We start from the raw sequence: 13180 nt of genomic DNA, 5'->3' as shown, positions 1-13180 counted from the left end.
TCCCAAATAATAAAATTATTCAAACATCCACATTCAATCATACTTTGAAAGTAAGTAATGAGGTACGGCTATCATGTATCATATTGTCGATTGTCTAAGTTTTTAGACATAGCAAAAGTTTGCTGCATTGTTCATGAGTACTCCTGCAATAAGATTTGAGTCTTGGATTAAACCCATGCTCCTCTGAATCACTTCATGGATTTTATCACGAGTGATTATCAGACAATAACATATTAGATTCTTGAAACGGAGATATATGAGATGTTGTTTCTGAGTCGGATACACATTGATAATATGCAAACGCATCAGTAACTTGATGTTCTAAAAGGTATTATTCTGTGTGATTTCATGAGTAAATAGTACAAGCATATGAGTCGAAGTTTATCCGTTCCTTTTAACCCAATAGGATAAAAGCGATATATGTGGGCCCTTCGATGATTTAGTGATGATACCTAAGCGCTTGGCCAAGCCTAGACTAATTTGACGTGTTCAATTGTAGTCTGTTGTCAATCGTCATAGATCGGAAATCGGAAAACAACACATGGACAGAGAGAATGATTATAATCCATGTCTCATGTCCATACGATATCTTGTAGAATGGAGAAATATATGATCCCTTATCTAAAGGATGTGTTACTGATAAGATCAGAGTTCGACATAGGCTTTTGAGAGCTATGATTGCTAATCGGATTCTGAAGTCGTATTTGTAATAATAGTTATTAAACTTATCCAAGTGGTAGACTATTGGATTACATGTCTAAGCCCATAAATATAATTGTTATGTACTTGATCCGATAGTAGCATGGTCCTTTTAGGTTGCCTTCACCATAGCAATTTCATAGGATGAATTATGGAGACAAAGGTTAATTATGACTTACTAATATATTAAAAGAATAATATATTAGTTGAGAAATTATATTATTTAATTAGTATTGATCAGAAATTAATTTGGAATTAGTTTACTGACCAAAAGAGATTGATTAAATTAACGGGGACTGATTATGTAAATCAATAATAGTTGTAGTTTCGGCTAATGGATCCTATTGGAATAGGATGGACGAAAATCTTTGGGGAGCTCATAGAATTTCGTCCAAGGCATGCCATATGGGGATCCATGTGTTGCCTAGGGCCTAAGCAAGGGAATTAGAGTGTCGAAGTTGTAAACCCTAGGAACCTCAACTATAAAAGGAACCCCATTGCTAAAAAATTGGCACCTATGATCTCATAAGAAACCCTAGCCGATTTTAGAGCCTCTCATCTCTCTCTCATAATCTTCGAATTGCTACTTGGTGTTTGTAACTCATTAGAGGTGCAATAATTGAGGTACTAAGCTCTTAAATGTCAAGATCAACTAGCTACAAGGAAAAGGTATTCATCTAACTTTTTTTTAGTTGTCAATTTCGAAAATTGTATGCTGGAAGTAGGGTTTATGATTTGGATATTTATATGCTTGTATAACTTGAGAAAAACCTAGATCCAAAACATTAGGGTTGCATATACACCATAGGAATGTTGTAATGCTCAAACAACCATCAACAAGTTCATAAGAAATTGACATGATTAAACTAATGCGAACAAAATTTAGTGTTCTAATCTTCAAATTCTTGATCTTCCAACAATCTCTACTTCCAAAAGATGTTTTTCGCGCTTTTCCTGACCTCCAAAATCGGTTATCTCTCCAGAATATATCTAAGCTAACCTCCTAAGTCGATTGATCAAAGGGATATATATATATATATATATATATATATATATATATATATATATATATATATATATATATATATATATATATATATATATATATATAGTTTCCAAAAATCATGTTTCATGTCGAGAGAATTAAGTTCTCACTTCGTGATCTCAGTCGAATTCGCGTTCGGCAAGGAAATTGCATTTCGCATAGCTATCTTCTAGAAGAATCAATCTCACGTCGTGACATTATACTCATCACGTCATAAGAACATTGAATTAGCATTTAGCATAAAAACGAAAGTCGTCCGAAATGCTGTGTAGTTTTTATATCATTGTGAATCTCATGAATCGGGGTTACGAGTCATGAGATATGTTCAAAATACCGAAGAGGGTTCAAGCTATCCAGCAACATCATTTTGTATCTTTTTCAACTCCAGTCCTCCAAGTATCCACCTTTTGTTGGTTTCAATCTCTTTCTTCGAGAATATCCACTGTTGGCTGCAAAAAATATAATTTAAACATTATAAGTACCAAATATATTTGCAATCAACCAAATTATAGCTTAAAATGTTTTAAAATACTTCCTAGAAATGTGTACAAATATGGCACTATCAAACAACTTAATGGATTAATTTGGTTTTCTTCATCCTTAAGATCTCCAAAGCTCAGATCTGATTCTCCCCAACATCTTGATGGATAAAGTTTTCAACTTTATCCATTAATACATCCCAATAAGCCAATATCTTTAAATCAAGTCCTTTAATGGCAACTTAAGGAATAAAGCTAACCATTAAGCACTTAATCCTTAAGATGTCAAGTCCACAAATTCTAGAAAGGTTTCCTACTCCTAAGCCATCATAAAATCATTTCTATATGGACATGCATGTCTCTTCCCAAACTAGGTTAAAATCATGAAGAAAAGCACTCAACTTATTCATAGGACCAAAAACTCCAAGAAACTCTAGATCTATAACATTTAACACCAAAAGAACCTCAATGATCCATAAATTTGCCAGCATTATGGAATCTGTTCCTCCAAACTTCCACTACATTAAGAAAAGGGACAAAGAACTTAGATCTAGAAACATGCAACCTAAAAGCTTGAATCTTGGACACTTACATAGGTCCAAAATATGCACAAGAGGATGATGATGAGGTTTCCTTGCTAGATCAACACACTAAACAAATTCTTTTTGTTCTTCAAGCCACCAAAAGTACCAAAATGAGCCAAGAATCACCAAGAGGGATTAGGGTTAGGGTTTCTAATGTTTGAGGGTTATGGAGGCTAAGAATGATGTCCTAATCCTTAGGGTGTGATGCTTAAATATCAGACAAACCCTAAAATCATGGGCTTGGGCCAAAACAGATGTCATGTCGTGGCCAACTTACTTCCACATCATGGTGCTCATCAGATGGACGAATTCCATTTAAGTCATACCATGTTGTGGGCATCCATGCACCACGTCGCATCATGGAGTTTTTCCCAAAAAACCTCCACCTCTAATCTCGTCAAGTCTTAAGCTAAACCAACCTGGATGAGTGTTACAATTTGGAGAATGCAAGTCAATGGAGGACTTAGTGTTTGTAACACTATACTTGTAAATTGAGGTTAAGGATTGCAATTCAATAGTGGACTTAGTATTTGTAACGTTATATTTGTAGATTCTGTTTAAAAAAAAATTAGTGGTATGTTTTGTGATGTAATTACCATTATATAGGATCAGTTGTTAGTGGTAAGCTTAATGTTGTAATTGCCACTATATTATCTTTGATGTAAGTATTGATTGTAATGGTATGCTTAGTGACAGTAACACCATGGTATTGAGGGCAAGATATTTGTGGTGGTCTTGGTGACTGTAACACCACTGTATTGTGATCAAATATTCATGGTGGCCTTGGTGTCTGTAATACCACGGGGTTATCAGAATGTATAAATGCCTGAATGTTATAATTTCAAATTAATAGTAGCCTTGATGGCTAAAATACTATACTTGCGAGAGAATACATTATGGTGATACTTTGAATTATTGTGATGTCAGTTAGAGGAACGTTGGTTGGATGAATTGTAGTATTTGTAGTATACACGCATTATAGTGAAAGTTTGAATTAGTGTGATGTCAGTTGGAGGAACGTTGGTTGGATGATTTGTATGTAGTATTAATTACTATTAAATAAAGGTTATGTGAGAGTAGCTTGCTTGGCTTCAAGTCTATTATGACTTAAATGACAGACATTGTCAACAATGTCATACTTATGTATTGAATGGTTGGAAAGACATTAGGATTATATGGTTGAGAATGTGATGTTATATTTGATGGTGTAAATAAATTATTTCTTGTTGATATGGTTACTCAATAAGCTCATTGTAGGTTACTATTTTGTTGTGTATATCTTTCAGGTTTAGGTTCAGGTTCATGTTCACTTATAAAAAAAAGGTTAAGTCTGTAGCGTTGGCTTAGATTCTTACACGAGATTATAGTAAGATCATTTTGATAACTATTTGTACTGATTTGTAATATGAATATACACTAAAATTGTTGTGATTCACGTTTTATAAATGAAATTTTTTTTTGTAGTACTTTGTGTTAAAAAGTCGAATGTTACAATAAGATGAATGAAAAACATGATATAGGAAAAATGTCCATCTTTTTTAGCAAACCATCTCAATGAATCATTAAATAATTATAAAAACATGATTTCGGTAGGGGTGAGCATAATAACCAGAAAACCGAACCATAACCAAATTAACCAATATAACCGAACCATAATAACCGAACCGTTTTAAAAACCGTTGGTTCGGTTTCTAATTTTTGTTAACCGATAACAAACAGTTCGGTTATGGTTTTATAGGTTAACCGAACCATTATTAACCGAACCGCTAACTTTATATTTTAATACATAAAAGTTATGGATTATATATAAGATAATATAGTCAAAATTATTTAAGACCCATTAAAATTTCAAAATATAATTCATTAATCGTCACTTATTAGGAGACGAACGTGCAATCAAACCATCAAAGGATGATCACGCAGATCATGCAGACACACAAAATTTTCCAATCATGCATTGAGTGAGATTATTGATTAATGTTGTAATTCCTAATCGGCTAATTCTATAACTTGTAAACACTATTCACAATTAGTTTAATCTTCACACTCATAATCCTAATCGGAGGTTTCTCACACCGTTAATCCTAATCAAAAATTGTTTTGACTTTATAGTTCTATTGAAGGATTTTATTAATTTATAATCAAAACTTCTAGGTAAGTTAAGTTTTTGTTCTTCTTCACTTCGTGATATTTTAAGAACGTATTTTTTAAAAAAAATTATCTTTTTTTATTTACAGTTTTTGACTTAATCACATTGAATGTATATAAGTGATTGTTTTTTTATCCATATAACACGTAGTATAACTGATTAATTATTTTATTTTATAGTGTTTGATTTAATCGCTTTGAACGTGTATGGATGTTTGACTTTATTTTAATGTTAATATCAATTATCAATATATGAAGTTATTAATGTCAATTTTTTTAATGTTTTATACTTTTTTATTGAATGTTTTTTATTTTGAATGTGAGTATGTGTTATCTCACTTTGAATATCAAATTGACACATTTTATTCTATTACTATAAGCTAGGTTACAAACATTGGTGTCGATGACTTTTTGTATTCTCTTTTCATTTTTTTATGCAAACTATACTTTCGCCATTTATATTATTTTGAACATTATGATTAACCAATATTAAACCATTAACCAAAACCGTTAACCGATAAAAACCATTAACCATAACCAATATTAACCATACCCAATGGTTATGAAAATGCATTAACCAATCATAATAGTTATGGTTCGGTTTTGACCAATAACCGAACCAAACCGCCCTATACACACCCCTAGATTTCGGAAAATAAATCCATATAAAAGTACAGGAATTGATTATTTTGGGATGACTCGCTAATTCGAAAAGTGAATCACCGCTTAGTTAACTTAAAAATCGATCATAAATGCGTTTTTTGGAAAGATTTGTTGTGAAGCATGTTATATACATAAAAGTGAATCCCACTTAATCTTGGGGCGGGTTAACATGGATTGGTAAGGGTAAGATAGTATGGTTTACGATTTTTTTTAGAGAAATTTACAAAAATAGCCATTTACACTAATGATATTACAAAAATAGCCCAAAAAAATCGAAATTACAAAAATAGCCACTAATTTCGCAGATGAGAAGGTCCCATCTGCGAAATGGGCTTCTCATCTGCGAAAGTACAAGTGCCTAAAGCACAACTGTGCTTTAAGTACTTGTACTTTCGCAGATGAGAAGGCCCATCTGCGAAATGGGCTCTCATCTGCGAAATACCCTCGATTTTCACTATAAAAACGTTTTTTTTTCTTCATTTTTCACCCTTCTCTACACAAAAACTCTCTCTAGCTTTAGGCTTATCTCGGAATTTTGGTTAGTTTTTGAAGAAAATGGAGGATTATGTCAACAATCCCGCAAATATGGTTAGATTTTAACTCTTTTAATGTCAACAATCTCTTTATTTTATCATTTGTTGTATTATTTAGTGTTAAAAAAGGGTAATTTTGTTGTGTTTGATAGTTTTAATATTTTTTTAGTATACTTAAAGTTTAAATGCAAGTAGAGACAAGTAGAGACTGCGTAGATAATGTTTACAATTTGTTATTTTTATTGTTTTTTTAGTTGTTGTATAACCAGAAATCTTGTATATTCTAATCGTATAGTTGTTTATATAAAGTGCAAAATAGTCGTTTTTATATATATTTGTCGTATAGGTATAACATTTGTATAAGTTGAAAATTTGTGGTATATATATTGTTAGAAATTGTTTGTGTTTGTCGTATAAGTAAAACATTTGTATAAGTTGAAAATTTGTTTTATATATATTGTTAGAAACTGTTTGTGTTTGTCGTATAAGTAAAACATTTGTATAAGTTGAAAATTTGTTGTATATATATTGTTAGAAATTGTTTGTATTTGTCGTGTAAGTTGAAAATTTGTATAAATTTGTCGTATAACTTGCAAAACTGTTAGTTTGTTTGTCGTTTTATTTTAAAAATTTTTTTTGTTTATATGGTTATAAAATGTTAGTTTTAATTAGAAAGATAAAAATTGTTTTTATATTTGTCGTTTAACTTGAAAATTTGTTTAAGTTGAATATTTGTCGTTGATATATTTGTCGTTTAAGTTGAAAATATATTTAATAAAATGTTTATATAATTATGTATGATATTGTTTTCTATCGTTAATATATTAGTTGTATAACTTGGAAAATTGTTTATATATGTGTATGTTATTGTTTTTTATCGGAAATATATATATTAGTAATTAAGAAATTGTATTTGCAGTTCGTAATCATATATTTAAAAAAAAAAAAATTTAGTTATCTAATTTGTTTTTGTGTTTTTTCTGCAGCATGATTTTAGTTTAATGAATACGAAAGCCTTTGCGAACTTAAAAGACTGTGGCAGTAACATATGGGAAGTATTTGAAGTTTTAGATGATGCCCGACGTGCTATTTTCAGAGATACCGTCTTTGGTTATTTTATTGATGTCCCTCGTTTATAAGGGGACGCATTATTGTTTCATAAAATGTTTCTTCATCAGATCCGGCCGGACCCTGTTTTATATCCAGATGGAATAAAACGTTTATATTTTCGAGTAGGCAATACGAAAATGGTGTATGGGCCGGAAGAGTTTTGTTTGATTACCGGCTTTAATTTTGGGGAGTATCCAAAAAACATTGGGAGAAAAGGGTCAGAAAACTTAATAAGCAGTAAAAAAAGATGTTTACTGCGTGAACGGCTATTTCCGGACCATACTAATAGTTCGGTGAAAATCGGCGACCTGAAAAGATTAATTTTAAATCGAACATTCCTAGCACTTGACGATGTTGATGCAGTTAGAGTATGTTTGATATACATTTTGTGTGAAGGTTTTTTGGGTAAAGAAGTTAACGATCGGGTGCCACAAGATTGGTTTTATTTGGCTGAGAATTTGGATGTCTGGAATAGGTATATTTTGTTTACGTTAAAATTTCTATTTTATTAAAGTTATAATTTATATAATAATCAATTTTGTTTTTTTGTTTTGTTAGCTTCGCTTGGGTTAGCTATCTCTGGGATTTTACCTTTGTTGACCTTGAGGATACATGGAATAAGATACATAATAATTTATCAGTTTCTGAGGGTGGTAAAACTTTAAAATACTCCGTCTCAGGATTTACGGCTCCAATAAGGGTATAAAAATTTTCTTATATTTAAATTGTTTTATTGTTATGTTTTTTATTTTAATTTTAACTTTTATTACTGTAATTGTTGTAAAAAATTGTAGATATGGATATATGAGATGATTCCGGCTGTTCGTGCATGTGGATTTGCATCGAGAAAAAATAAAGACTTGCCTCGGATGAAACGATGGACCGGAACAAAAAAATTGAAATGGGTTGACGTGAACAAGATTTGGTCAAAGATGCAGGTTTAAAATTAATTCGTTTATTATTAATAAAGTTGATTATGATACTTTTATATGCATTTTTAATATGTTTAATTTTTTAGGTGGGGGTACCACCAAGACAAAACATGCTACCGGGTGATGATGAGATGACATCTATTTATTATATGTCATTTCAAGAGTATGTATATGGTGAAGGGAAAGCAGTTCCATCCCCAGTACGGGACCATTTTAGGAGACAAGACGAATCTTCGTCTAGTATGTCGTCCAGTCGTCGCTCTCATGGTAGAGGTCGGGGCAGTGGGAAACACAAGCTAGACGAGGTGTTGAAACGGCTACATGCACTGGAGCAGCATGTGTTTATGAACCGACAACCTACAGAGGTTTTTGTTGAAGAAGTGAATAATGACCAATTTTGGAGCGATATTTTTTATGATGGTAGGACAGAGTCACAAAGAAATTATGATGAACAGGTTAGTTACACGCTACACTATTTATTAAATTTTATTAACATATATGAATATCTGTGTTCATATTTTATATTTGAAAATATAGGTTGTACAAGATGAAGTGATGAATAAAAACAATACAACTGAAAAAAATTTTGGTGATACTCAAGACGAGAAGGTTGTTATAGATGTTACCTTTACGATTATAATAATTACTTTTTAATAAAGTGTCTTTTTTTATTGAGTAAAAAGTTATATTTTTAATGTAGGTGTTGGAGGAGAGGAATGAGTATACGGGGAACAAATTTGATGATGATGTGTTTGATGTAAATGGTTATAATGGAGTTAAAGAGATTATTATAGTTACATTAATATAAATATTTTGTTTATTTAGATATTATTGCTTATTAAATTATGTGTATTTCGTTATTAAGTATAAAGTATTATTTTTAATGTAGGAGTGAGAGGAGAGGAATGACAATGCGGGGAACAAATTTGATGATGATGTGCCGGACGAAGACGAACTAATAATAACGGGAAATGTAGATTATTTTCATGATGATGATGATGACAAAGAAGTTACACCCGATAAACCGAGGAGTCGAAAACCATCACAATATTTGTGCCCTCCGTACACCGAGGTATTCGTTTTATTTATAAACCGATGATTTTATGTTTTTGTGTATTATATGAAAGATATAGATTTAAACATTTCAATATTGTTTTTAGTTGCACACGACACCGAAGCAAAAAAAAAAGAACAAAAAAGAAGGTTGATATGAAATCAACAAGCCCCGTTCCTCCTCCAGTTTTTGGTGTTGCTCATGACTTCTCCATGTTGCGCTTGCAACCTTACGTAGCAGGCGGTGAGGATGTCATCCAAAATTATGTATTGCATTCATATGATGTCCAGCATCGTTTGTTTAATTTCGTGTTAGATAGAGATTTTTGGAGCTCATTGTTTGGGCATACACACGACGGCTGGTTGGAGTCAGCGGTAAATTAATTGTAAATTAATTCTTTTAAAAGTTAATTGTTTTTTAGTCAATAACAAAAGTATCATGTGTGCAGCATATAACCATTTGGTACTGACTTTTGATGGAGAGACGGTTTGAGAGCGACCGACATACAATAATGCCTCCAAATTTTTTTGTTTCTTATGCTTTGGAAGAAGGACGGGACTGGAGGGCGTTTATGGTTGGTATTGCTACGTACCCCAACTTCATGGTTGCTTGGTGGGATGTTGATACGGTAAACTTAATAGTTTATATTGAAAATAATATCGTTTTTTTGTTATGTTTTTGTATTGTGATGTAAATAAACATAATTTTATTTTCTGATCCTCATACAGGTCTTATTGCCGATTCATTCATCCCCTAATCATTGGCTATTTGGGGAACTACGATTAGCGTCAATGGAAGTGCATATTTATGACAGTCTTGGTAGAGGTGCTTATGAAAAATTCCAATCTGAAGGAATCTTTTCCAAATTTGAATGTCGGGTGGCAAATTATTTGGACAAGATTAAGTATTGGGCCCGGAGGAACATCCCAAGGATTCCATTGAATATGCAATTCATTTATGAAGAAAACGTTCCCCAACAAAGTAGTCATTTGGGAGATTGCGGTGTTTTTCTTTGTATGTTTATGGAGCAATTGGTTTCAGGTCAACCAATACGAGTTCTTATTGACCCAAAGAACGCAGCTTTAGAGTTCCGTCTCCGGATGGCAAAAATTATTTGGGGGTCTTGTCTTGGTCCTATGTAGTTGGATTATATAAATGTATATACAAATTAATGTTGGATTTCATTATTAGTTTATTTTTACAGTTTACTCAACGGACGGAAAAAAATATAATGTTACGACAATTACAACAAATTAATGACCTACTAATTACTTAACATTACATAGAACATAAGAACGACTACAACATTTGTTTTAACGTTACAAATACAACAATTTATTGACCTAACAACTTCAAAACCAAAAAAACAATATTGAAAAGCTTACAACTTGTAAACAAGAACTGCCAAGAACAACACCCAACTACAAACCAATGCTATCTTTAACTTCTTATTTTCTGATTGAAAGAGCTTATTAGAGTTAGCTACTTTAGCTATTACCATAGAAGATTGGTCCTTCTCTTCATCAACCCAAATGATAAACCCGCATTTTGGTCCCTGTTAAATTTAATATTCACAGTAAGAAAATAAATTTTTGTGATGTAAACACGAGGGTTTAAATTTGAATGACGTTAACAACATGATACCAAATATGGGCAAGCGTAAAACAATCTTCCTGGGTTTTTAGATGTTCCCGAAATCCTAACGATACGTTCTCCTCCGCAATTGCAGTATGCCATTAGCCTTGTTTTTCTTATAAATAGGAGTTGCTTTCACTGATACAGTTTTGATACTGAGTGACACCCTTTTATAGAAGAAATCATGTTATAGACAAATCTTTTTGACTATGAATTGAACTGGTTTGACTATGAATTCAAAAAGTTGAACTACGAAATCCAGACAAGTACATTCTGTAGTATTGTCTTGTCGGTCAGTGAAATTTGACTATGAAATGAACTGGTTTGACTATGAATTCAAAAAGTTGAACTACGAAATCCAGACAAGTACCTTCTGTAGTATTGTCTTGTCGGTCAGTGAAATTTGACTATGAAATGAACTGGTTTGACTATGAATTCAAAAAGTTGAACTACGAAATCCAGACCAGTACGTTCTGTAGTATTGTCATGTCGGTCAGTGAAATTTGACTATGAAATGAACTGGTTTGACTACGAATTTAAAAGGTTAAACTATGAATTGTGAACATTAGAGATACAATATTTTCTATTTATAATCTCATTTTATTGATATTGCATTTGTGTGATGATTGTAGAGCACTTTCATCGGTTTTGAAAATGAGTACTAACATCGGAAGAAGCTTTTCTCAACTACCAATTTTCTTGCATAACCTTCAACGAACAAATCCTAATACCTTCACAGCCATCAAGAAAACCGATACCAACCGCTTTCAATTCTGTTTTGTGGCTTTAGGTTGCGTGGTATAACATACTAATTTTATTGAGTTATATAATATTTCATGGTAATGTATCTCGATTAGTTTTTACTCATCACTAATATGTGTTCGTTTTTATGTAGATTCATACCTTCCTTAGGTGCATGATACCGCTGATATATGTGGGTTATTTACCCCTTATTGGGAGCTATCTGACAACAATGTACTTCGCAGTGGCTTTAGATGGAAATCATGAACCACTACTCTTAGCAATTGGTTTGGGAATCTTAGAGTGTGAAGAATCATGGAGATGGTTCATGATGAGGTTAAAAGATTGTTTAGGTGACGACATAGAGGTTGGTTTCATAAGCAACCTGTGTGATAAAATAGAATTTGGTGTTTATAGTGCCTACCCGGATTCCTATCATGGATATTGTCCTAAAGATATAGCTCGAAAGATACGTGACTGTGTGGGACATAACAGTACGGAAGTTGAATCGTTGTTTTGGAAGTCATGCAATGCATATAACGTTGATGATTTTTACTTGTGTTTGGAAAGGTTGCAAACTGAATGTAGGAAATCACCTTTCTTTTCCTTGCTTAGGAGTCCAATTTACTAGCTTGACGATATTCCGATTTCAAAATGGACACGATCATTTTTCCCAAGAATACGCTACAATGTTAAATCGATTGACGTCCCTGAAATTTTGCAAATTTTGACGTGAGTTTCCTATAACAACGATAATTGAGTTAATCACCACGTCGATACAATCAAAGTATGCTGAACGGGCCGACGTGGCGGGTAAGGGAGATTGTTTTATTTAATTTTTTTAATGTGTTATTATTTTTATTAAAATATCAAATTTTTCAGGGAGGTTATCTGGTGGGTTGACCCCTTACGTTGAGAGTAAAGTTCAAAAATGTGTCAACAAGTCTTACAATTGGAATGCAAGACGTTTGTATGGGGATACATATCAAGTCGATGACAATTTTGCAACCACCAACATACAACTTGAACGAATGGTATTTAGTTGTGGTAAATGGCAAAAACGCGGTATACCATGTGCCCACGCTATAGCATGTCTAAGAACCCGTACATCTGAATCCATAAACAGATTGGTTGATTATAAGTTCACTAGTTATGTGTATCGACTTGCATATGGATCTGAGTTGGTGAATACTATACCATCACATGTGCATTGGGAAATACCAAATGAAACAGTGGTCATGTTACCTCCCTCAATGCAGTAGTTATTCATGTAGCACCTTTATATGTTATGTAGTATTATGTATTAGGTCGTGTTATGTATTAGTTATCCGTGAAGCCTGTTTCCATTTTATGTCATATTATGTATTAGTTATTTATGTACCTCATTCATATTTTATAACTTATTATGTATTAGTTATTTAATTTATGTCGTATTATGTATTGACTTATGAGGAAACAACACACATTAAAAGAAATGGACTTTTATTAAATAGTGATGCCTACAGACATACAACAACAAGCAACTTAAATAACGAAAATCCATTACCATAACCAACA

At 32.4% G+C, this 13180-nt stretch overlaps 1 protein-coding gene across 1 annotated transcript; it reads left to right on the top strand.

Moving 5' to 3' along the window:
- Positions 1–11855: 11855 nt before the first annotated feature.
- Positions 11856–12885, top strand: LOC145035410 (uncharacterized). The gene is made up of 2 exons (XM_078983955.1): positions 11856–12207; positions 12506–12885. The coding sequence occupies exons 1-2, from the start codon at positions 11856–11858 to the stop codon at positions 12883–12885; spliced, it is 732 nt and encodes a 243-aa protein (XP_078840081.1).
- The last annotated feature ends 295 nt before the right edge of the window (positions 12886–13180 follow it).

Source organism: Lactuca saligna, chromosome 3 (genome assembly GCF_052625555.1).
Source record: "Lactuca saligna cultivar CGN05327 chromosome 3, ASM5262555v1, whole genome shotgun sequence".
Lineage (NCBI taxonomy): Eukaryota > Viridiplantae > Streptophyta > Magnoliopsida > Asterales > Asteraceae > Lactuca > Lactuca saligna.
Note: the sequence above shows the minus strand (reverse complement) of the source record. Positions and strands in the feature narration are given on the sequence as shown.

Coding starts and splice junctions, on each gene's coding strand:
- LOC145035410 (XM_078983955.1), top strand. CDS start 11,856: ATGTACTTCGCAGTGGCTTTAGATGGAAATCATGAACCACTACTCTTA. Junction 12,208..12,505: donor GGAAAGGTTGCAAACTGAAT/GTAGGAAATCAC, acceptor CAAATTTTTCAG/GGAGGTTATCTGGTGGGTTG.